The 22376-nt window shown below is 47.0% G+C and overlaps 1 protein-coding gene across 1 annotated transcript; it reads right to left on the reverse strand.

Moving 5' to 3' along the window:
* Nucleotides 1-1663: 1663 nt before the first annotated feature.
* Nucleotides 1664-21949, reverse strand: Cpt2 (carnitine palmitoyltransferase 2). The gene is made up of 5 exons (XM_028888508.1): nucleotides 21647-21949; nucleotides 13969-14049; nucleotides 11554-11660; nucleotides 4346-5650; nucleotides 1664-2252 (listed from the first exon to the last, which is right to left on the reverse strand). Exons 1-5 carry the CDS (start codon nucleotides 21796-21798, stop codon nucleotides 1921-1923), a joined length of 1977 nt encoding a protein of 658 aa, XP_028744341.1. The 5' UTR covers nucleotides 21799-21949; the 3' UTR covers nucleotides 1664-1920.
* Between the last annotated feature and the right edge of the window lie 427 nt (nucleotides 21950-22376).

The raw sequence follows: 22376 nt of genomic DNA on the forward strand, positions 1-22376 counted from the left end.
TGCCAAGTGTTGCTAAAATGTATTGCCAGGGGGAATGGAAGCCACCCTACCTACCCTTTCTAAGGTCCCAATGACAAACAGAAGCACAGCTCCACCAAAATTCACTCTGAGGAACCAATGGGTTTATTGGGCTTCCTTACAGCACACAGGTGAGGGGTACTTACAGGGGTGGGCACTTCTCCCCTAACCAGCCACCCCTGGAAAGCTTTACCCACCAGAGATCAGAGCATCCCTGTAGCTGCACAGACTGAGCCTCCACCCCCACCCTACCCAAGTCTTCCCTGGCCTAGATAAGCTCCGTCTCAACTTCTGGCCTATCCCCCTGCTACCACATACCAGCAACCCTGCTGCCACTGATGCCCCAGTCACCACGATGGACCATACCCTCTCAAACTGAGGGCCAACGTAACTCTCTGCTTAAGTCACTTTTTATCACCACGACAAGAAAAACAATGAATATACCATCCAAGCCACCATCTTATCATGAGTCTAAGACAAGAAGACAGGCGAGGGAGAGCGACAAAAACTGTGATAATCCGTATGCACCCAAGGGACTTCCAGTGCAAGCAGCCTGGACCTACGCATTGAGTGTGACTGTCAGCCTCACACGATTCAGTGGGGGCACCAGTCTTAGCCAGCCATGCTACAGGAGACTCAGATGTTCAGATGGAGTCAGAAGCTCCCTAGAGAACAGGTAAGACATCACTGCAGACAATGCAGAGCACCCATGTGCCAGCAACTTTACCCAAGTTCCAGCCAATCCTTATACGAGTCTCTCACTATAGAAACCAGAAAGAGGACTAGATGAGGGAATGAACGAAAAGTGATCCGTGAGGGACCCATATCAGAATCCAAAACTCAGCTGTACCGAGAACTCAGTAGGGTACCACTGGAGATAGCAAGATTATATACAGACAAAAAGACACACACACACACACAGAGAGACACACACACACTCACGGCAAATTTCTCCTCTTTCATGTTATAGCAGCACCCTAACAAATGGGAGTAGAAGAAAATCAGTGCTCATTTCCCTCAGTGGATATGTTTTCTACTACAGAATGTATACATGTGCTGCTCCCTAAAGTCCTAATCAGCACACAGGCTTCAGCCAGTGAAACACAAGCCTATAGAACTGGAATTCCTGGGCTGAAGAGATGGCTCTGAGATTAAGAACATGTACTGTTCTTCCAGAGGACCCAAGTTCAGTTCCTAGCATCCACATCAGACATCATAACCACCTGTGACTCCAGTTCCAAGGGCTCCGATGCCTCTGGCCTCTGCAGACATCTGCACTCACATGCACATATCCACATGCGGACACACAAACACACAATTACAAAAATCAAATAAATTCTTTTTAAAAACAAGAAGCTCTCTTCTGGCTAGAAAAGAATAAAATAAAATAAAAAAATAAAATTCCATGCCATTCGAAGAGCTTCTACTGCAGCTGGCCTGGGTGAAGCAAGCAGCTTAGTCCATGCTTAGGAAGCAGTGATTTCAAACAGGCTGCATCCCAGAGATGGGGCAAGCTCACAAACAGGACCCGTGTCACCCCAAGATCTGGGGCCCCACGGTCACTATGCTACCTGACCATGCTGCTGGAAGGAAAGCTCTTTGGGGGATTAGGAAACAAGGTGGGGATAAAAAAAGGAATCGTATCTCCAAGCAACAACTGAGCTTTATTTCTGTTTAAACGATAAATACACGAGTTAGTTTTCCAAACCCCATCTCGCGAACAAAGGGCTTTAAGCAGAATCTCTCATTGTCTTCAGCTGGAATCTTCCAGCTCACGCCTGTAGCACCGGCTGTTCCAACACCTCAGGACTAGTTGTGTTAGGCACAAAATAGTACCTACCGGCTACATGGACACCCATGTTCATGGTGAGGAAGAATGGAGGCTTTTCACCCACCGAGAAGCTAAGTTTTGATGGCTTTGCCTTCTAAGGTGTCGAACATGTCTTCTAGGCACTTCTGGACACAGTGGAGGAACTCCCGGGCATTGCGTCCTGCGTAGGAGGAGACATTGCAGCCTATCCAATCGTCATGAACTATGTATGCAATGCCAAAGCCATCAGGGACCACGGGGGCAAAGCCACCAAGGCTCACTGCTGGGCTGCTTAGAGTGCTCGTGGACAGGATGTTGTGGTTTATCTGCCTGTATGCAGGATCCAGGTAGAGCTCAGGTAGGGTGACCCCTCTGGCTAGTGCCAGATACCGTAGAGCAAACATGTGTCGGTCAAAGCCTTGGCCTGTCAGAGACAAAATGGAAAGACAAAGTCTCAGGATCTCACCAGTGAAGAGGGCATAAGCAAACCCCGTAACCATGGTAGGAACCATTTTCACACAAAAAGTGGGAGAAGGGTCTTTTCTAGGCCAGCATGCATGCCTCCAGCTCACCATGCCTAAAACTCTATTCTCAGCTGTTAACAGATGGGCTAAACATGAGCCTAAGATGAAAGCATGATGCTAAAAACACTGATTTGGTACATGCCTGTGATCCCTGAACTTGGGAAGCCGAGGCAGGAGGATTGCAAGTTCAAGGATGGCATTGACAACATGGTGAAAACCATGTATTAAAAACAAACAAGCCGGGCGGTGGTGGCGCACGCCTTTAATCCCAGCACTCGGGAGGCAGAGGCAGGCGGATTTCTGTGAGTTCGAGGTCAACCTGGGCTACCAAGTGAGTTCCAGAAAAAGGCGCAAAGCTACACAGAGAAACCCTGTCTCGAAAAACCAAAAACAAACCAAAAACAAACAAACAAACAAACAAACAAACAAAACCAAAAGGGGCTGGAGAGATGGCTCAGCAGTTAAGAGCATCTGACTGCCCTTCCAGAGGTTCTGAGTTCCATTCCCAGCAACCACATGGTGGCTCACAACCACCTGTAATGAGATCTGGCGCCCTCTTTTGGCCTGCAGGCATACATGCAGGCAGAACACTGTATACATAATAAATAAATAAACTTTAAAAAAACAAAAGGCCATGAATGGTGGCCCACACCTTTAATATCCCAACACTCAGAAGCAGGGGCAGGAGGATCTCTCTGAGTTCCAGGACAGCCAGGACTACATAGAGAAACCCTGTCTCCAAACAAACAAGGGCTGAAGAGTTGGCCCAGTGGAGAATTTGTTGCTCTTGCGGGTGACCCAGGTTCAATTCTCAGAACCCACATGGCAGCTCACAACTGCCTGTAACTCCAAGTCTAGGAGATACGATGCTCTCTTCTGAGCTCCACAGACATCAGGAATGTTCATGGTGCATGAATACACGCAAGCAAAACACTTCCACACATAAAATAATAAACCTAAAATAATTAAACAAACAAAAGACTGAATCAGTCCATCAGAGTCAAGATGGTGTGAGGAGAGATGAAGAGAACATCGAACTTCCCAATTGGAACAAGACTCAGTGGGTAAGGCCCGGGCTCATTCCTTAACAACACACACATACACACACACACACACACACACACACACACACGGCTCATTCCTCAACAACTCGCATGCACACAGGTACACAGGGGTAAAACTCAAAGTCCATGTGTAAAAGACTGACTGGTGGAACAAAGTGGAAAAAGCATCCACCCAGGGTTCTGATCGTAGCTTGCTGTGTAACACTGGGCAGTGGCTTAGCTTCCTAACTTCAAAATGGAGACGGAATAACTAGGTGTCTCGGTACCTTTTAGTCCCAGGGCTGTTAGTGCTACATAACAGGACTGGGCTGAGACATCCTCTCCAGGTCTTGAATTCGATCACAAAGAGTTGAAGAAAATGACCCTTCAAATGGTGATGAATGGGCCTGGAGAAATGGCTCAGCAGGTAAGAGCACTGGCTGCTCTTCCTGAGGTCCTGTGTTCAATTCCCAGCAACTACATGGACCATCTACATAGGATCTGATGCCCCTTCTGGCATGCAGATAGAGCACTCATATACACAAAATAAAAAAATCTTTTAAAAAAGTTGTGATGAGCTTCTGAGATGACTATTTACAGAGAGCCAACACTGTAGTGAGATGAAGTAGGAGGGGCAGGCTTAGAAATCCTGAACCGCCAAAAATGTGTCCATGACCAATAAGGGGCAGGGGAAAAATAAAACAGCAAAACCAACCATTTCTCACAGCTGAAAGTGACCTTAAATGGGGAGAAAGTTCCCCATAGCTGCTTAGATTCTGATCCCCAGTGGCTGCTCTGGCTCTTCAGACGTGGCGAGGGTAGGAGAAAAACGTTTTGGGAGTAGGGAAGTGGATTAAACGAAGTGATGGCTAGAGATCAGAAGTGGGTGGAATATTACTGAGGCTCACGGAGGCAACAAGACCCACGGTGCTCTCCCCACCCTGCCTCACCCATCGCTGCTTCTTTGGTCAGCTGGCCATGGTATTTGGAGCACTCAGCCATCATGTGCTGAAGCTCGCCCACACTGTGCTTGGAGGGCTCCCTGACGAATGCCTCAGAACACCTCTTAGTGAAGACGGAGGCTGGGCGGATGGTCTCAGTCCGGCCGTGCTTGAAGGCTGCGGTGCTACAGGACTCGTAGGTAGCCACTGTCTGGCCATACTGTCGCAGGAACGCCATCTGGAAGGCCAGCTGGGCCACTGCATCAGGGCTCAGCTTCTGTTTCTTCAAGAATTCCTTGCCACCTCTATGAAACTGAATGGAGTCAATGGTGAGGGTCTTCATGGTGGCATCAAACTTTTCCTTAGCAGTGGTGATCCCAGCCTTTAAAGCATCGCTCAGCTTAAAGCTGAGTTTCTGCACAGACACAGAGGAGTCGGTGGCGGCTGGCTGGCTCTGGGGAGTGACGGCAGGGGTCTGGGTGCTGTCTTTGAACACTTCGTTGAAAAACCTCAGCACCGCGACACCATCCCCCCACGCATGCTCAAAGTGGACTGCTGCAGTGCCGTCCTTGGCTACGATGAGGTTGAAGGACTTATCGAACCAGCGGTTTGTGCCGTCACCATGCAGCATGGAGTGGGACAAGTGGACAATGTCCTTCATCGGGAAGTCATCGAGGCAGAGGCAGAAGACAGCAGAGTCCACTTTCCTCAGGGTCTCCTCGTTGCCACCATGCACCAGCTTCTGTCTGAGCTCTGCCCAGACATCCCGGTTCTCACTGGTCAGATATGCCAGGGGGAACTCGGGCACAGGGCTGCTGTCCGAGAGAATGTACTTCAGATGGGCCTGGATTTCTGACGGGCTCACAATGTTCCCATCTCGATCGAGGACATCAAAGACATAGAAATGTCCTTTTCTTAAGACCAGGAGGTGTCTGGCCTTGGTATCGGTAAAGAGTTCATCCCGACTGGGTTTGGGTAAACGAGTTGAGTTGAAAAGCCGAAAATACTGGGACATATCCAGGGGGTACGCGTTGACCAGGTAGGCTCCATACCAGGACAGGGAGGAAGGAACAAAGCGTATGAGTCTCTTGAAGGTGTCTGTGTCACTTTTGGCGGGGTTCAAGTGGAATACTTCTGGCTCAAGAAGGCCAGCCCGAAGTGTCTTCAGAAACCGGACAGCAGAAACAGTCATGTTGGTCGCCCGGATGAGCTGGTCGTTATACTCAGACTTCGGGTCCGGATTGAATGCCATGAATGGATTAAAGTTTAAAACAACAGAGTCTCGAGCAGTTAAATACATATCAAACCAGGGACCTGAAAAAGAGAAAACATAAAAGGCTAATGCAATCACTAAAAATAAAATTTAAGAAAGAAAAGAATTCCAACTCAGGTGTAGGAAATGATGACATCAATTCATGAAGGTGATCGTATTGTCTGCCCAACGATTCACGCTATATTAGCAGGACCACAGACACGTGGTCTTAGGCATCCGGATTCTGCTGCTTTCACTAATGGTCTGAGGTTCCCCCAGGCTGTAGCTGTATCAGTTCTTCTTTGTACTACTGAGTAATGTTCCGCCATCTGGATATAGTACATTCTGTTTATCCATTCATCAGGTAATGGACATCTGGGCTCTTTTCACCACTTAGCTGTGATATTCCCATGAACCTTTATATACAGGTTTTTGTGGGAACATGTGTTCTCACGTCTTCTTTTATAATTTATTTAAATTTATTTTATGTACATTGGTGTGAGGGTTTCAGATCTCCTGGGATTGGAGTTACAGACCGTTGTGGCTGCCATGTGGGTGCTGGGAATTGAACCCAGGTCCTCTGAAGAACAGCCACTGAGCCATCTCTCCAGCCTCCTGTTCTCACTCCTTTTAAGGATATACTTAAGCTAGGTAAGGCTCTGCTAAGACGTTCTTATTTTATTTACTTATTTGAGACAGGGTCTCTCTATGTAGCCCTAGCTGTTCTCTAATTCACTAGGTAGACCAGGCTGGCCTTGATCTGTAATTCACTAGGTAGACCAGGCTGGCCTTGTTCTGTAATTCACTAGGTAGACCAGGCTGGCCCTGTTCTGTTACTTACTATGTAGACCAGGCTGGGCTTGAATTTACAGGGATCCGCCTGCCTCTGCCTCCTAAATACTGAGATTAAAAGTGTGTGCCACCACACCTGGCTTCTGCTAAGCCTTCTGAGGAATACCCACAAACACTATGTTGCTGCAAGCTGAAAAAAAAAAAAAATGAAATAGAATTCAGCTGATTATGACAAAGCTAGACCTGGAGGAATTAAGAACTCTTCCAGAGGATGAAGCCAAGGCTCAAGGAGTCTTGGTATTATATTAGCTTTTATTATTAGCCGTTTCCTGCTATGAATTTCTCATGTGTTTTTCCATCCTTCACTGGGCACCATTTCCCTACACAATTCAAGTATTTGTATAACCTTCTTCAACTGTGCTACACCAGACACAGTGAAGACCCCGAATTTCAAGCTTTTCCGTAATTATCGTCATTAGCAGTGTCTGGCCAGGACATTTCCCAGACGGACGAAAGTATCTTATCTGAGATACCTCACAGATTCTCTAAGAACAGACTTAAGCATCCAAACTATCTGTTGGAGAAGGCCTGGTGGATGTGGTAATTAAGCTTAACTTTCTCCTTTCCAAAGTCTTATCTCTAGTTTTAGATGCACCTTTAACAACTAACTCAGAACTAAAGGGTTTTTACGTACAGGTACATCTAGCTGTGACAGAAGTTGCCTAGCCAAGTTGCCTAGCAACCGAGCACACTTCCCCCACCCTGTCAGAAACAGCAGGAGCAGAGATAGCTTGGAGGGGTAAGGGCCAAAGAGATAAAAGGCAGTTTTACTTTCAGAGACAAGAAAAAAAGAGGATGGAAGAACTAGATGGGGAAGAACTAGATTGGAGGGCTAGAAGAGAGAACCAGAAGAACGAGACAGAAGATGAGGAAGAGCCAGGTGGGGAAGAACAGGATGAGAAAGAACAGGATGGGAGAGGAGCTGATATGGAAAAGAACTAGATGGATGAGAACCTAGATGGGGCAGCACTAGATAAAGGAATTAAGATAGTACTTAGCAGATAAATGTAGAGAGAATCAGGCAAGAAAGGAGCTAGGCGTGAGAGCAGAACACAAGCAGTGTAGAGAGAACTGACTCAGAAGAATAAAGTGAACGGACTAAAGAATTTCGTGTATGTAGATTTATTAGTGAACCTCTCAGACTAATCCGCTGCCAGTAACGTCTCTTCTGGAACTCTGGGTGAAGGCTATTGAGGGGCTGGACTCCAAAGCTTTCTTTACTACATGAGAGTTCCAATTCCCACACCTTCAAAAGCAACAGTTGGCTGGGCAGTGGTGGCTGGCACATGCCTTTAATCCTAGCACTTGGGAGGCAGAGGCAGGTGGATCTCTGCCAGTTTGAGGCCAGCCTGGTCTACAGAGCTAGTTCTAGGACTACATAGAGAAATTGTGTTTCAGAAAAACAAAAAACAGGCAACTGTTATTATGTGTGTATCTTTTTGATGGCCCTAGATAGGGTCTCACTGTTGCCACAGCTGTCTCAAGTTTTCAATTCTTCAGCCTTCTGGATGGTTAGGATTACAAAAATCTCAAACAACCCAACATTAAGGTCTAGAGAATGAGAAAAGAAAGACTGGAAATGTGAAAGTGTCTAGACATTTGGTAATGTCCCAAACAGATATAAGAAAGTCAACCTCAAACTGGCAAGAAGACAAGAAACAATCCGGTTTACACAGCAGACCTTCCAGAGGACCTGGCTGAAATGTTATCATTACATCCTTGCCAACCACTCGGTAATCCTTCCTCACTCTTGCAGAACACAGGCTTTGTTCTCTCCATCAAGATAAGCTGGGAGACAGACAACTGAGCTCACCAACCTCCCCACCCCACTTCTCTACACTGCACCCAGTGAGGGGTTAATAGAACCACCTTCCTAGGGAATCCACTCAGACATGACCACTAGAGGCACTCAGGGTGACAGCTGAACCCAACCACAGAAGAGTACCGTCTAGAACTGACCAGCCCCACCCTCGTCCAGAGAACACCTCCGGCATCTGTAAGACAGGAAGGAAAGAAGGAAGGAAGGAAGGAAGGAAGGAAGGAAGGGAGGGAGGGAGGGAGGGAGGAAGGAAGGAAGGAAGGAAGAAGGAAGGAAGGACGATGCAGCATCTAAAGAAAGAGGCAAATCAAAGGGAAATGAACTTGGAGAAGAGAGAGTATGAGAAGAGTAGAAAACTAGCCCAGTGGTGGTGGTGGCGGTGGTGGTGGTGGCGGCGGCTGTGAGTTCGAGGCCAGCCTGGTCTACAGAGCAAGATCCAGGACAGGCACCAAAACTACACGGAGAAACTCTGTCTCAAAAATAAACAAACAAAAAAGTAGAAAACTTTAAAAAATTCTGAAAATGAACTTTAAAAAAGAAACCTTCATCAAGGGCTTGGTAAGGCCACCTGCTGCCAAACCTGATGACCTGAGTTGGACCCATGCTGTAGTAGAGAACCAACTCCTACAAACTGTCCTCTGGTATCTGCATGTGCACACACACACACAAAGTAAATACTAAAAAAAATTAAATACTAACCAAAAAGAATTGGTGGAGCAGAGAGGAGAAGTGGAGAGCAGAGACCAGGAATTAGAAACTCAATAGAACAGTTGAAAGATAAAATAAACTGGCAAAACAAAAGAATAAGAGATGAAAAATATGAGAGGAATAAGAAAAGGAGAGGACTAGGCTTAGAACATGTACATACAAATCAGCACAGAAAGAGGAAAAAAAATGTAAATAGAAGGGAAGAAATGAGGGCTGGAGAGATGGCTCAGAGGTTAAGAGCACTGGCTGCTCTTCCAGAAGTCCTGAGTTCAATTCCCAGCAACCACATGGTGGCTTCACAACCATCTGTAATGAGATCTGGTGCTCTCTTCTGGCCTGCAGTCATACATGCTGTATACATAATAAATAAATAAATATCTTTAAAAAAAAAAAAAAAAAGAAGGGAAGAAATGAAACTATCCCCAAACAGAAGAACTTGAGTTTCTGTAAGAGGTTTGAGTCAACGGCTCAGCAAAGATGAGTAGGAACATACACCGAAGTACGTTACACAGCCAGCCGTGGTGGCGCACGCCTTTGATCCCAGCACTCGGGAGGCAGAGGCAGGCGGATCTTTGTGAGTTCAAGGCCAGCCTGGGCTACAGAGTGAGTTCCAGGACAGTCAGGGATACACAGAGAAACCCCATCTCAAAAAAAAAAAAAAAAAAAAGAAGGAAAGAAGAAAAAAAGACCACTAAAGGATGAGACCATTGTTACCAGATAAAATGAGAAGGTGGTAAAGGAGAAACAACCCCAGTGGACCACATGACTCAGACAACAGCAGCATGTACAGGATTGTGCCACTATGAACACTAGATACAGTTGACCAGAATTGTAACTATATTGTGCAAATGAGGGTATGGGAGCACGTGTGTAAAAAGACTGCTAGAGTCTACCCTTTGCTAATGAGATGTCAAAATAAAAGGGAGTATTTTAAGTATATCACTTAGAGGTATAAGGACCTGAAGAATTAAAGCTGGATGTGGTGGTATCCAGTCCTTAGGAGGCAGATGCAGCGGGATAAGTCCAAGGCCAGCTTGGGTTACATCCTGTGTCAATAAATAAATCAATAGTCAAGTGAAAAGCACAAAATTAGGGAGAATCAGGCAACTGCTATTTATCCAATAAGTCTTATAGTACAATTTGATTTTTAAAAAAATGTATATGGATGTGAGTCTGCATTAGTGTATGTGTACCACATACATGTATGCAGGAACCCCCAAAGGCCAGAAGAATGGGTTGGGTCCCCTGGAGCTGGAGTTACAAGCAGTTGTGAGCTACCTCACGTGGGTAATGGTAACCAGACCCGGTTTCTCTCCAAGAGGAGTAGGTGCTCTTAACTGCTGAGCCATCTCTCTAGTCTCCTGTTTGGTTCTTTAAACTGTAGGTACAATAGATAAATTATAAACTGTGGGCCAGGAAAATGGCTCAGAGAGTGAATGTGCTTACTGTCAAGCTGACAATCTAGATTTGGCCCTGGAGCCCACATGGTAGGAGGAGAGAACTCACTTCTGTAATCTGGCCTCTCCCCTCCACATGCATGCTAGGACACATGAACCCCCACTAAAAATCAATAAATGTATAATTTTTAAGAAACTATATTATGGCTGGGCGGTGGTGGCACACGCCTTTAATCCCAGCACTCGGGAGGCAGAGGCAGGCGGATCTCTGTGAGTTTGAGGCCAGCCTGGTCTACAGAGTGAGTTCCAGGAAATGGTGCAAAGCTACACAGAGAAACCCTGTCTCGAAAAACCAAAAAAAAAGAAAAAGAAAAAAGAAAAAGAAACTATATTATGATAGGTAGAGTTATAATCCCGGCTACTCGAAGCAGAGGCCAATCTGGATTACAAAAGGGAGACCCCCATCTCAAAATCAATTCTTTTTTTGTTTGTTTGTTTGCTTTTTTCTTAAGACAGGGTTTCTCTGTGTAGCCCTGGCTGTCCTGGATCTCACTCTGTAGACCAGGCTGGCCTTGAATTCATAGAGATCCACTTGCCTCTGCCTCCCAAGTGCTGGAATTAAAGGTATGCACTACCACCACTCAGCCAATAAAACACTTTTTAATTAAAAAAACAAAAACCCCTAAATTTTAAACAACTTTAAGAGCGGGGGTGGATGCTGCTAACTCTAGACAGAAGACGAAGAGAACTGAGTTTCATAGCCCAGCTGCTCTGCCTGAATCACAAAGGAAGCATCTGCCAGTAACAAAATGTAAATGAGAACAACACGGACAACCGACAGACAACCGACTGACTGACCAACCGACCGACGGAGTTCAGGAAGCAAGACGCAGCAGGCAGGTCGGCTGAAGCATGGTTTGCATCAGAGAGGCACATGAGATGAGGATGAGGCTTCGGGGGACAGGTAGGCCAGTGAAGGGACAGAGTGACACTCAAGACACCAGAGAGAAGAACCAGTCAAGCTCTGCTTCAACCCCGTGTGCAGCGAAGGCGAGCCACTGGTCTTGGATGCCAGCCCACGCCTTCTTAGGCGCAGGGATTCAAGGCCCTCCCTCCATGTACTTCAGGAAGGGGAGAGCTGAGAAGCTGCTGCCGCCGCCGGGGAACAATGGGGCCCCCGCCATCCTACCTGAGATGTAGCTGGTGTGCTTATTCTGCTTATCCTGAGCAAGCAGGTGCTCATGCAGTTCCTTCCCGATGCCATTTTCAAAACTCTTACAAAATTCCTCTGTTTTCCTGGAATGTTCAAGAACAGAGAGATAAAACCAGGGTGGGGAATACATGATTTTCAGGTACCTGGCCAGGAATTTACACTCTGGGTTCCCAACACACACACACATCTCAGAACACAATCCGACTAAGGAATACACCTCGGGAACTGGGAGGTCAAAAGTGAAGGACACTAGCTCACTGTGATCACTCGAGCACAGGACTATCAGGTTTTGCCCTTCTCCCCCATCCTCCCTGCCTTGCTAAGAACCATTAGATTACATGTCTTTGTTGTTTTTTAAATTTATTATGTATACAATGTTTTGCCTGCATGTGTCCCTGAAGGCCAGAAGAGGGCACCAGATCTCATTACAGATGGTTGTGAGCCACCATACGGCAGCTGGGAATTGAACTCAGAACCTCTGGAAGAACAGCCAGAGCTCCTAACCTGTGAGCCATCTCTCCCGCCCTAGATTACATTTCTAAAGCTAAGCCCTAAATTCTATTCCCTAATTTAACCTCTTCTTCTGAGGCTGACCACTGGCTACAAAGTACTGAAGTCCAGCAATCAAACGCCTCCTTTGGCTCACCTAATTAACATGCCCAATTAAAATTAAACACCTCATGCTAACACAGGATTTCCCCTTTCATCTTTATAAACTGCCATTTTCCTATGTGCCAGCTCAGTCTCCTCTCTATCCAGAGGCAGTCCTTTGTTCCTCCAGGGCAAATACCTCTGCCCCCTCCCCCTTGTCCTCTCCCTCATCCTCTATCTCCTGTCTCGGTCTCTTATTCCCTGCTCTTTGTCCCTCTGGGGCAAATCAATCTCCTTGGTGCTAAGAACTTGGCCTCAGCGGTCCTGCGCTGATACTCTTCCTTTCAAAATGTACCTCACAAAGCCACCTGTCCACAAGGAGGTGGTTTGGCATGGAGTAAAGCTTTGAGGTCAGAAGGGACCAAGTTTGAATCCCAGCTCTGCCACATTCTAACTGGGTGACTTTGGACAAGTTACCTAATCTCTCCAGGTCTCAGTTTCTACATCTATAAAAGAGAGATAATAACGCCATCTCAAGGATTTAAAAACGTAACGCTAAGGACTTAGGGGAGAGGAAAGCACCAGGCCGTAACGGGAAGCCAGGGCTTTGTTGCCACGTTAAGAGGAACTGTAGGTGACTATTTCAAAGCAGAGGCTAGACTAGGAACAGCTCATGTTTCTTTCCCTGTGCAGTGAAGGGCTCCGTGACTCTAATGATAACACCAGAATCTGTACAGAAACTCCCCAGTATGGGAACAGCACCAATTATCCCAGGCTACAGGCTGTGATGCGATCCACATTCTGACAATACCCAATGTTCTCTTCAGAGTCCGTGCTATGCTGGTTTCCTAAGAATACTCTAACAAGTACCACGAACACAATCCTGTCTTAAGGATTTTACATTCGTGGTAGGGTACACCTTTGACACCAGCACTCTGGAGACAGAGGCAGGCAGACCTCTGTGAGTTCAAGGCCAGCCTGGTCTACACAGTGAGTTCAGAACAGCCAGTGCTATATATCAAGATCTTTACTCAAACAACAACAAAAAACAAACAAACACAAAACCCCAAGGTTATTCTCTGGGAGTCCTGGAGGCTGAAAGTACAAAACCAAGGTGTCAACAAGATGGTGTTCTCTCTGCAGACCATGGAACAGAATCTGTTCCATGATCTTCTCTTGGCTTCTGGTGTTGGGAACAATCCTCGGTGTTCCTAGCCTGTGGACACAACACTCCAATCTCTACCTCAGCCCTTCATGGCTGTCACTGGCTCTCTTCTCATAAGACATCAGTCGTTTTGGATTAGGGACTTGCCCAATTCCAGAAGAACCTCATCTAAACTAATTACATCTTCAACAACCTGATTTCCATATAAGATTACATTCTGGGGTTCTAAAAGGGCATGTTTGGGGCACAGTGTCTAGTCTGGTTAACATCTTCAGAAGCAGGCTCTGGTCTGCCACATAATCTTTTATGGACTTTCCTCCCCAGCACACAGGCCTCTTGAATATGACCAGTACCAGCCAGCCTCGCAGACATGTCTTCCGAGATAAAGCACAAACATGCCACTAGTCTTATAAACCATCCTGCTGAGTCTAGTTAGAGGGCTCTCACTCCAGCTTGATTAGTCCTTTGTGAATGAAGACCCAGTTCCTGAACTTGCACATATATAAACCAGTCCTAGGTTCTGGAGGCCCTGTCAGACCACAGACAGCCCTTGAAGTCTGGTCTGTGACCACTACTTGCTTGCCTCCCTTGAACCCTGCCTGCTAGCAATGGTTTCTAGGATTCTCAGTGTTTACCTGAACTGGCTGTCATCCAGGAGAGGCTTCTGTGCACTGAGGTATCGCCTCATGGTGTCTTCAAGTTTGGGGATGGGCAGCCTGCGGGGAGAGCAAGGTCAGTGTGAGGCTCACCGTATGAGACGATACCAAGAAGCTTTACAAGTCAAACTAGTAAACCAACTACTGGGTAATTCATCCCCCCAAAAACCAACAAACAAACAAAAGGAAAAGCCAGTAACAAGTCAGAACTGATGGATGGGCTTGGACATAGGTCAGTGGTAGAGCACTTCCCTAGCATGCATGAGGTCCTGGATGGATTCCTCACTCCACAGTAAAAAAAAAAAAAGAGTAATGACAATCAGAACTGACAAATTACTGTTGCATCAACAGTTAAGTCTATTCTAAGTAAATTATTATAAAATATTTTAATGATAATAATAGATTCAAAACGGGAAAACAGAGGCTGCCCCAAGCACTCTTGTTTCCTGGCCACAGCTATGGTAACTGCTAACTCTGTACAGCACTAAGCCCTACCCTTTGACTGAACATACATTCCCTACACCCAGGACGCAAAGAAAAAAGCTTTCTTTGTAAGACATTCTTGTGCATTTTACAAAAGAGAATCACATAAGGGTGAAACAAAGCTGGGCGTGGTGGGGCATGCTTTTAATCCCAGTACCTGGGAGGCAGAGGCAGGCGGATCTGTGAGTTCAAGGCCAGCCTGGTCTATATAGAGTGTTCCAGGACAGCCAAGGTGACAGAGAGAATCTGTCTCAGCTCAATATGGAGGCTACAATTGAAAGACAGAAAGTGACCACCAGCCGATGGGCAGCACGAGCATCCGATAGGAGTCACCAGGCAGCCCATGTGCTCAAACACCAGCAGGGGCCACTGCTGACTGACTCCAGAGTGGGTTCCCCAGTGGTGGCGGTGATGGTGAGCACACAGGCCCAATGGCGAAATGAACAGCAGACAGCAAGGCCTCTTCTCTGCCATTTCAATAGTTTCACTGAAAAGTACACACCCTGGCATTGACACAATACTAGCTTACTTTTCTTCTACCATGATGAAATTAACAGTTATATGCAAAATACTGAACTGTATCCGTCATTCAGGAAAACTGACCCATTATCCATAAAGCATAGCTCAGTTTATGATATACTATATTGCATCCATTTATTTTTGAATGCATGTTTATCTGCAACTTGATGATAAAAACAAGTACAAGGCCGGGCGGTGGTGGCGCACGCCTTTCATCCCAGCACTCGGGAGGCAGAGCCAGGCGGATCTCTGTGAGTTTGAGGCCAGCCTGGTCTACAGAGCAAGATCCAGGACAGGCACCAAAACTACACAGAGAAACCCTGTCTCGAAAAAAACAAAAAATAAAAGATAAAAACTTCTCAATGATCAATTCTGGCCTGACTAAACTTTCTTCAGTGAAATAAGGACATTTTCAGAGTAATGAGTGTGTTTTGAGTTACTAATTGCAGAATTCAGGGGTTTTCTGTTGCTGTGACAAAAGTCCTAAGCAAAATGGCTTAGGCGAGGAGGGGCTTGTCTGGCTCACCCCAGGAGAGCTCCTGGGACAGACCCTCAGTTGTAGCACCCGCTGGGTTCTGCGCTGCATAAACACTCCGGCCAGTTTCCAGTCGGCACCAGCCAGCAGCGGGATGTCAATGCGTATGAATCCACGAAGACTTTATAGAGAAGGCCCTTTCCACTTGTAATTCTTCCTGTAGAATTTCTCCTCTGATCACTACTGGTACATGGGTCAACACAGGGAAGGCTTTTGATAAACTTATGTTGGATGAATTAGCTCATTACTTTCTCTCCTACCCAACCTTAGGCTGTTCTAGGCTGTTACAACAATACAAGGTGACATCATTTACAAATAGAAACTTCTCATGCTCTGGAGGCTGGGGAGTCTGAGAAGGCTAGACTTTTCTTGTTATTTAGAGTCTGGGTCTCACCATGTAGCTCTAGGTGGCCTGGAACTCACAGAGATCCACCTGCCTCTGCCTCCCCAGTGCTGAGATTAAAGGTGTGGGCCACCTCACCTGGCAGAAAGCTAGACTCTTGAAGGCCGTCTTGCTACACAACATGACAGAGGTAGCAGCACACGGGCCACGGAAGGCCGAACTTGCTTCGTTGTTGTTTGGGTCATGCTATAAAACCCAGAGCTCATGACAATCCTCCTGCCAAGTGCTGAGGTTACAGAGGTGAGTCACTGTGCCAGTTCAAAAGCTATTGTAACAGAGTTACTCTCTCAATATTAGCCTGCTCCCAGAAGAAGAACCCACTCTCCCGGTTTTCCTCTATTAAATTCAGTGGCAGGAGCCAGCAAGAGAGCTCAGGGAGCAAAGGCATTCACCACCAAGCCCAATGACGTGAGTTGGATCCCCATGGACCCACATGGTGAAAGAGAACCTGCAATTTGTCCTCTGACCTCCACACATCCACCACAGCACGGGAATGCCCATACAACACATGCGTGCACTTGGGTACACACACACACACACACACACACACACACACACACACACACAGACACACAGAGACACACACACACACAAATAAGTAGTTCTATTTTTTTAATTTAGTGGCAGTTCTTACTTTCTTACTGATTTTTCTCCTCACCAGACTGTGAGACCATTAATGGATGGTTGAAATTGTCATCACATAGAAGAACAGTTAGAAACCCTCCCCCTATCCCATGGGTTCTGACACCGTCATCTGTTTCTTCCCTCCTCTCCCCTCACCTTAAACATCCGAGTCTCCTCAGGACCGTCTATGTTCTAACAGCTGATTACTCTAATTGGACCATTTCAACCTTTCCAGATTCCTCCAAGCAGAAAATAGGGGTGGAACTAGAGCAGCGTGATCCTGACAACTGTGTTTATTCTCGTTACAGACAGTGTGGCAGGCTGGAAAGTGTACGGATGTTGCATCTGACAACCCTGAGTTCAAACATTAAGTCTCTCTCCAGAAGGAAGGTCAAGGGTTAAAGTGGTGTCAGGCAGGATGGTAGGTATTGAATTAACGACAGGGTTTGACGGGAAAGGATGAGGAAATGAATTTGACAGTGGTGATGTGTGGACGATGCTATGAATATGCTAAAAATTATATACGTGAAAACAGGGAATTCTGGGATGGCAAGATGGCTCAGTAAGTAAAGTGCTTGCTTAACAAGCTTGAGGACCAGAGTTTGAGCCCCCAGAACCCATTTTTTAAAAAATGAAGCCAGGACTGGCAGCCTAGGTGTAATTCCAGGACTAGATGTAGCTGGAGACCAGGTGCCTGGGGTAGCAGACCTACCAGCTTAGACTACCATCTCGTATAATGACTGTTTTTAATTGTCTGTCAATTGACACATTCTACAATCACAAGGGGGTAATTTCAATGAGGAATTGCCTGAGTTGGGCTAGCCTGTAGGCACGCCTGTGAGGAATTTTCTTAGTTGGGTTAAGAGGTGGGAAGACCCACCCTGAATGTGGGCTTATGGCCTCCTGGTCAGACCTTAGGAGACCCAGTGAAAACCAGTGAGACAGGAGTCTTGGAATTTCTAGCAATGGGCAATCTTCATTAGCTGTGGTCACCAAGAGATGTGGGTGTGAGCTCTGTCTCATGTGCTGGCTCCCTTTCTACAACCATGAGGAGAAAACCTGCTTGAGAATGAAGTCACACAAATGAAGAGGTCAGCGGGAGGGCAAAGCAGCATCCCTGTGGATTCTGGAAACCTGTGTGAGCTCATAGATCTCAAGTTACTTGAGCCAGTTTAACTGACTTTCTGCAACATGTACAAAGACCCTTATTAAAACAACCTGCTTTTTATAGAGTGTTCACCAACCATTCTTCCAGTAACAAGGTCAAGACAGAGAGCACCTGGTCTCTATGTACCACCCTGGTTTCCTCCACGAAACCCCAGAAGTGGCTGCCAGTACACAGCAGTTCCTTTGGCTCTTATGTGTGACTCACCAGGCCTCAAAAGAGGTAGAGCCAGCGTCTGGAGAGACACTCACAGCAATTTCATCTTAACCGTGTGTTTTCCTGTTCCACCCTACCCCCATCTAATAGTCGTTATTAGTTGCCCTAACAAAGGAGAAGGGAAAATGCTAAGCAGATTTACCTCCTGTGTAAGCTACTGAGTCACCTGCTCTCATACCCAGTCTGCCTCCCAATAGCAGGGGCTTTGGCATTCTTCCTGCAAGAAGACAGCTAAAATGCCTTCCCTGTCTCCAGAACCTAGTTAGAATTGGGATAGTGGTATATGTTCACAAGAGTCATTTGGAAATAAAGTTATTCTGGAAGTCAAGAAGACTGGTGCTGTGGAATAATTCTCTTGTACACTGTAAAGATTTGTCACTTGAATTGGTTTAATAAAACGCTGATTGGCCAGTAACCAGACAGAAGTATAGGCAGGGTGACCAAACTAAGGATGATGGGGAGGAGAAGGGCAGAGTCAGAGAGCTGCCAGAAAATGCAGAGAAGCAAGATGAGAACGCTACTGAGAAAAGGTACCAAGCCACGTGGCTAAACATAGATAAGAATTATGGGTTAATTTAAGTGTAAGAGTTAGCTAGTAACAAGCCTGAGCTATTGGCCAAGCATTTGAAATTCATATTCAGCCTCTGCGTTGGTTATTTGGGACCAAGCAGTTGGGACAGGAAATGTCTGTTTACAGAATGGCCTGAAAGACATGCCTTTGGGGCTCACAAATTAGTTTCTACCTGTTACCCTAGTGGCCTGGTAAAAGCTGCCTCTCTGCTCATTCTGTTTTGAACACGTGCTATCACTGGAGGTGGTTAAAAGAAAAGCAACAAGCCGGGTGGTGGTGGTGCACGCCTTTAATCCCAGCACTCGGGAGGCAGAGCCAGGCGGATCTCTGTGAGTTCAAGGCCAGCCTGGGCTACCAAGTGAGTCCCAGGAAAGGCGCAAAGCTACACAGAGAAACCCTGTCTCAAAAAACCAAAAAAAAAAAAAAAAAAAAAAAAAAAAAGTTATAAAGAAAAGCAACAGAAAACTGGCATTTATTATGGATCCACTGTAGATCGACTACGACTTCCCATGAGGTCCCTCTCTGCTAAACATTCCGACCCAATCCCAACAAGGTCTGAATGGTGAAGCTTTGTGCTAACACCGGCTGCCAACCTCTCAACCTCTGTGTACAACACTGTTTGAACGCCTTCTCCTGGTGTGCGGCTCTGCCCCTCCTCTCGCCTGGTAAACGTCAGATTCCAGCTCAGTGTCATCTCTTCTGTAAGGCTCCCTCACGCATGCAGACACTGCTGCCCACACAGTGCAACAGTTCTCTTCTAGTCCACTTTAGACATGCAACCGATGTCTGTTTACCAGTTACAGCGCTTGTGGGTGCCTACCGAGTGCCAACTCTGCCAAACTCTGCACAAGGGCTTTGTATGGGCGTGTTTAATGCTAATTACTCTCTCTGGATCTGGAGATACAGGCAGTTGGGAGCCGCTGGATGTGGGTGCTAGGAGGTGAACTTGGGCCCTCTGGAAGAGTAGCAATCACTCTTAACCACTGAGTCGTTTCTCCAGACCCCAGTTATATACATCTTGGCATACACAAGAACAACAAAACCCACAACTTAAAAACAAAACAAAACGAGCAAATGATAATTCAAGGGCTCCTACTAGCAAGAGTCCAAGGCCAATGTGGCTAAAAGGAAGCAGTGAGAAGAGGAACAGACTAGGGAGAGACAATGATTTTTCCCATCCCTGGCATCTTACCTCAAGTACCTCCTAATAGTCCAAAGAACTGTGTGTTGCCATTTACCTCACAGATGACTGTAGCTCTTTAAATGTACAAAACTATAACTCTAGTGGCAGATACTGAAACTAAGTTCTCCTGAACACCAAGGTCAGGGCTCCTTGCCAAGTGTGACATCAACATGAGTGTCCAAGAGAATATATTTTACTAGCCCAGAACTGCTAACACAGAAAGTATCTCATCAAACTCCCACTTCTTTTTTTTTTTTTTTTTTTTTTTTTTTTTTTTTGGTTTTTTCGAGACAGGGTTTCTCTGTGTAGCTTTGCACCTTTCCTGGAGCTCACTTGGTAGCCCAGGCTGGCCTTGAACTCACAGAGATCCGCCTGGCTCTGCCTCCCGAGTGCTGGGATTAAAGGCGTGCGCCACCACCGCCCGGCTCAAACTCCCACTTCTAAATGATGCACCGGGAAATCTGGCTGCTCCCTACGGGGAATACAGTAGTATGCATTTTGGGTTTTCCTTTGGGGGGGGGGAGTGGTTTTTGCTTTCAAGACAAGGTCTCACTATATACCCCTGGCTGTCCGGGAACTCATTATATAGAACAGGCTGGCCTTGAACTCAGCCTGCCTCCACCTTCTGAGTGCTAGGATTAAAGGCACTGGCCACTACACCTGACTAGTAATACTGTTTCTACTTCCAGATCTTACAGATGTTTGTGCTGTGGAGGGGACTAAATTATCATGAATATCCTTACAGGTTCCCAATTCTAAACTGCCAACAGTCCATCTGATCTTAAACCTGGGTGAGGCTGAGGCCTGCTTCCAAGTCAGAACCATGTGACTCAGCAAATATAAACAGGTCTTCCCAAGTCCTCACCTTTCCCCTACATACGGGTGCAGCTCACACGGGCTGTCCGGAGCAGCTGGGTTACACCCTCTCCCCCGTAATTACAAAGACCCCTTTTCTTTCCCCCATCTTCCTGCTGAATTCGGATAACCCCACTGCAGTTTGCCTTACTTGTCTGCACACTCATGTTCCTGCTGAGAAGGCAGGGTGGGCAGATGACACTGGATGAAATAACTGCTGGACGTGGAGGAAAACACAAACCCCACGGCTGGGAATACCACCTTGGTACAATGTCTGTCTTTTCCTGGATGGAGCAGGAAGCCAGGATGACCTCCAGCTCCTGGACAGGAGGATCCCGGGAGGCTGGACCAGAAGGATAGTGAGAAGGGATTCTGAGACAGGTTTAGAGTTTGATCTGGGAAATAAACAGTGAGCCCGGAAAAGACAGTTTAGGCTTGGCTTAGAGTGAAGGTAATTTCTATTATTGGAGTAGATCTGGCAACCCAGATCAAAGCTGAGAGATCAAAGAGAAAACTAGACGCCAGATTTAGGGAAGTCCTGGCTATAGGGGAGAGGGACACTTATTAGGACTGTTTGGGTAGGTCAGATAGTCTGGGTGAGGTGCTGGCCCCCCACCCCCACCCCACAAGGGGTGCTGAGGAAGGTTTGGTGGGGATGAAAAGTTTCTAGGTTAGGGCTGATCTTAGAAGTTAAAATGGGGAGTGGAAATTGATAAAAGTGTTCTTGTAGCATCTGATGAGGCACTAACAGAGCAGGATACTGGAAGAGGAGCGGGCTGAGAGGTCTCAGCAAGAGGCAAAGAAAGTGAATAGTGGAAACTGACCTGAGGATGACCCGTGTTAGCAATTGGCTACCCGAGTTGGAAGGTGGTTAAGTGTGAGAGGCTCAGGATAGCTGTCCGAAAGATCAATGGACAGGGAGTTTGTAGACGGGAGGATTGTGGAGGGGACCTTAAGGATTCTGAGTCTTCTGAGACAGGGAATTCTCAAAGTCTCCGACTTTCCAAACCCGGGAACGTGGCTGCCTATGGGCGGGAGATCGCAGGGTGGGGGGACGACGGAGAGTTCAGTGCAAGTCCTAAGTGCCAGGAGGCTGGGCTCACCTGGGCAAGCTATCCTGGTAGTGCATGGTGGGCACGATGCTGTGCTGTAGGTACTCGTCAGGCCCCGAGCTGGCACTCATGGGCCGACTAGAGGCTCCCAAAACATGCGCGGGGCCCCGGGGCCAGGCGCGCAGCAGCAGGCGCGGCATCATCGTCTCGGGCGGCAACGGCGGCTCGGGAACGCGGCGGCTGAGGGAGTTCCCAAGCAAGAAGGCCGCTGCCCTCAAGGCCGGGGACACCGTGTCAGGGACTTATCGTCCAGTTCATCTCGGCCCACAGGGGCACTTCCGGGCACAGACAGGAGGCGGCCCCGCCCACACTCGGCCCTCTCCGAGAGCCCGCCCACATTGTGGCCACGCCCACGGGCGAGCCACGCCCACCGTAGCCGGAAGCGGTCTGTAGACAGTAAGACGGGCTTCTTGTCCCAGGGCAACTGGGAATACATTCTGAAGCAGTCCTCCTTTCCTTTCCCAGAACTAGACAGAAATCAGAGCCAGAGAAAAGAATCGCTGAAGCCTGGCATCTGTCAAGGCTTGGTCTCCAGAGACCGAGAACATTTCAAACTTCCATGTCTTCTAAGGAAAGAATATGATCAACATTCTCCCTACGGTTCTAGATTTACCGAACAACAGGCATACTTATTTCACCAATATAATTTGGAAGGCAAAATGCTTCTCTCGTACTAGGTCCACGTGGCGTTTCCCAAGCTTGAAGTTTTCAAAGTGAGTGG

The sequence above is a fragment of the Peromyscus leucopus genome, chromosome 2 (assembly GCF_004664715.2).
Source record: "Peromyscus leucopus breed LL Stock chromosome 2, UCI_PerLeu_2.1, whole genome shotgun sequence".
NCBI lineage: Eukaryota > Metazoa > Chordata > Mammalia > Rodentia > Cricetidae > Peromyscus > Peromyscus leucopus.

Excerpts from the sequence above, each read along its gene's own strand:
- Cpt2 (XM_028888508.1), bottom strand. The coding sequence starts at position 21,798 with ATGATGCCGCGCCTGCTGCTGCGCGCCTGGCCCCGGGGCCCCGCGCAT. Across the intron at positions 14,050-21,646 it reads TACCAGGATAGCTTGCCCAG|GCTGCCCATCCCCAAACTTG; the intron begins GTGAGCCCAGCC and ends CTCTCCCCGCAG. Across the intron at positions 11,661-13,968 it reads CTGGATGACAGCCAGTTCAG|GAAAACAGAGGAATTTTGTA; the intron begins GTAAACACTGAG and ends TGAACATTCCAG.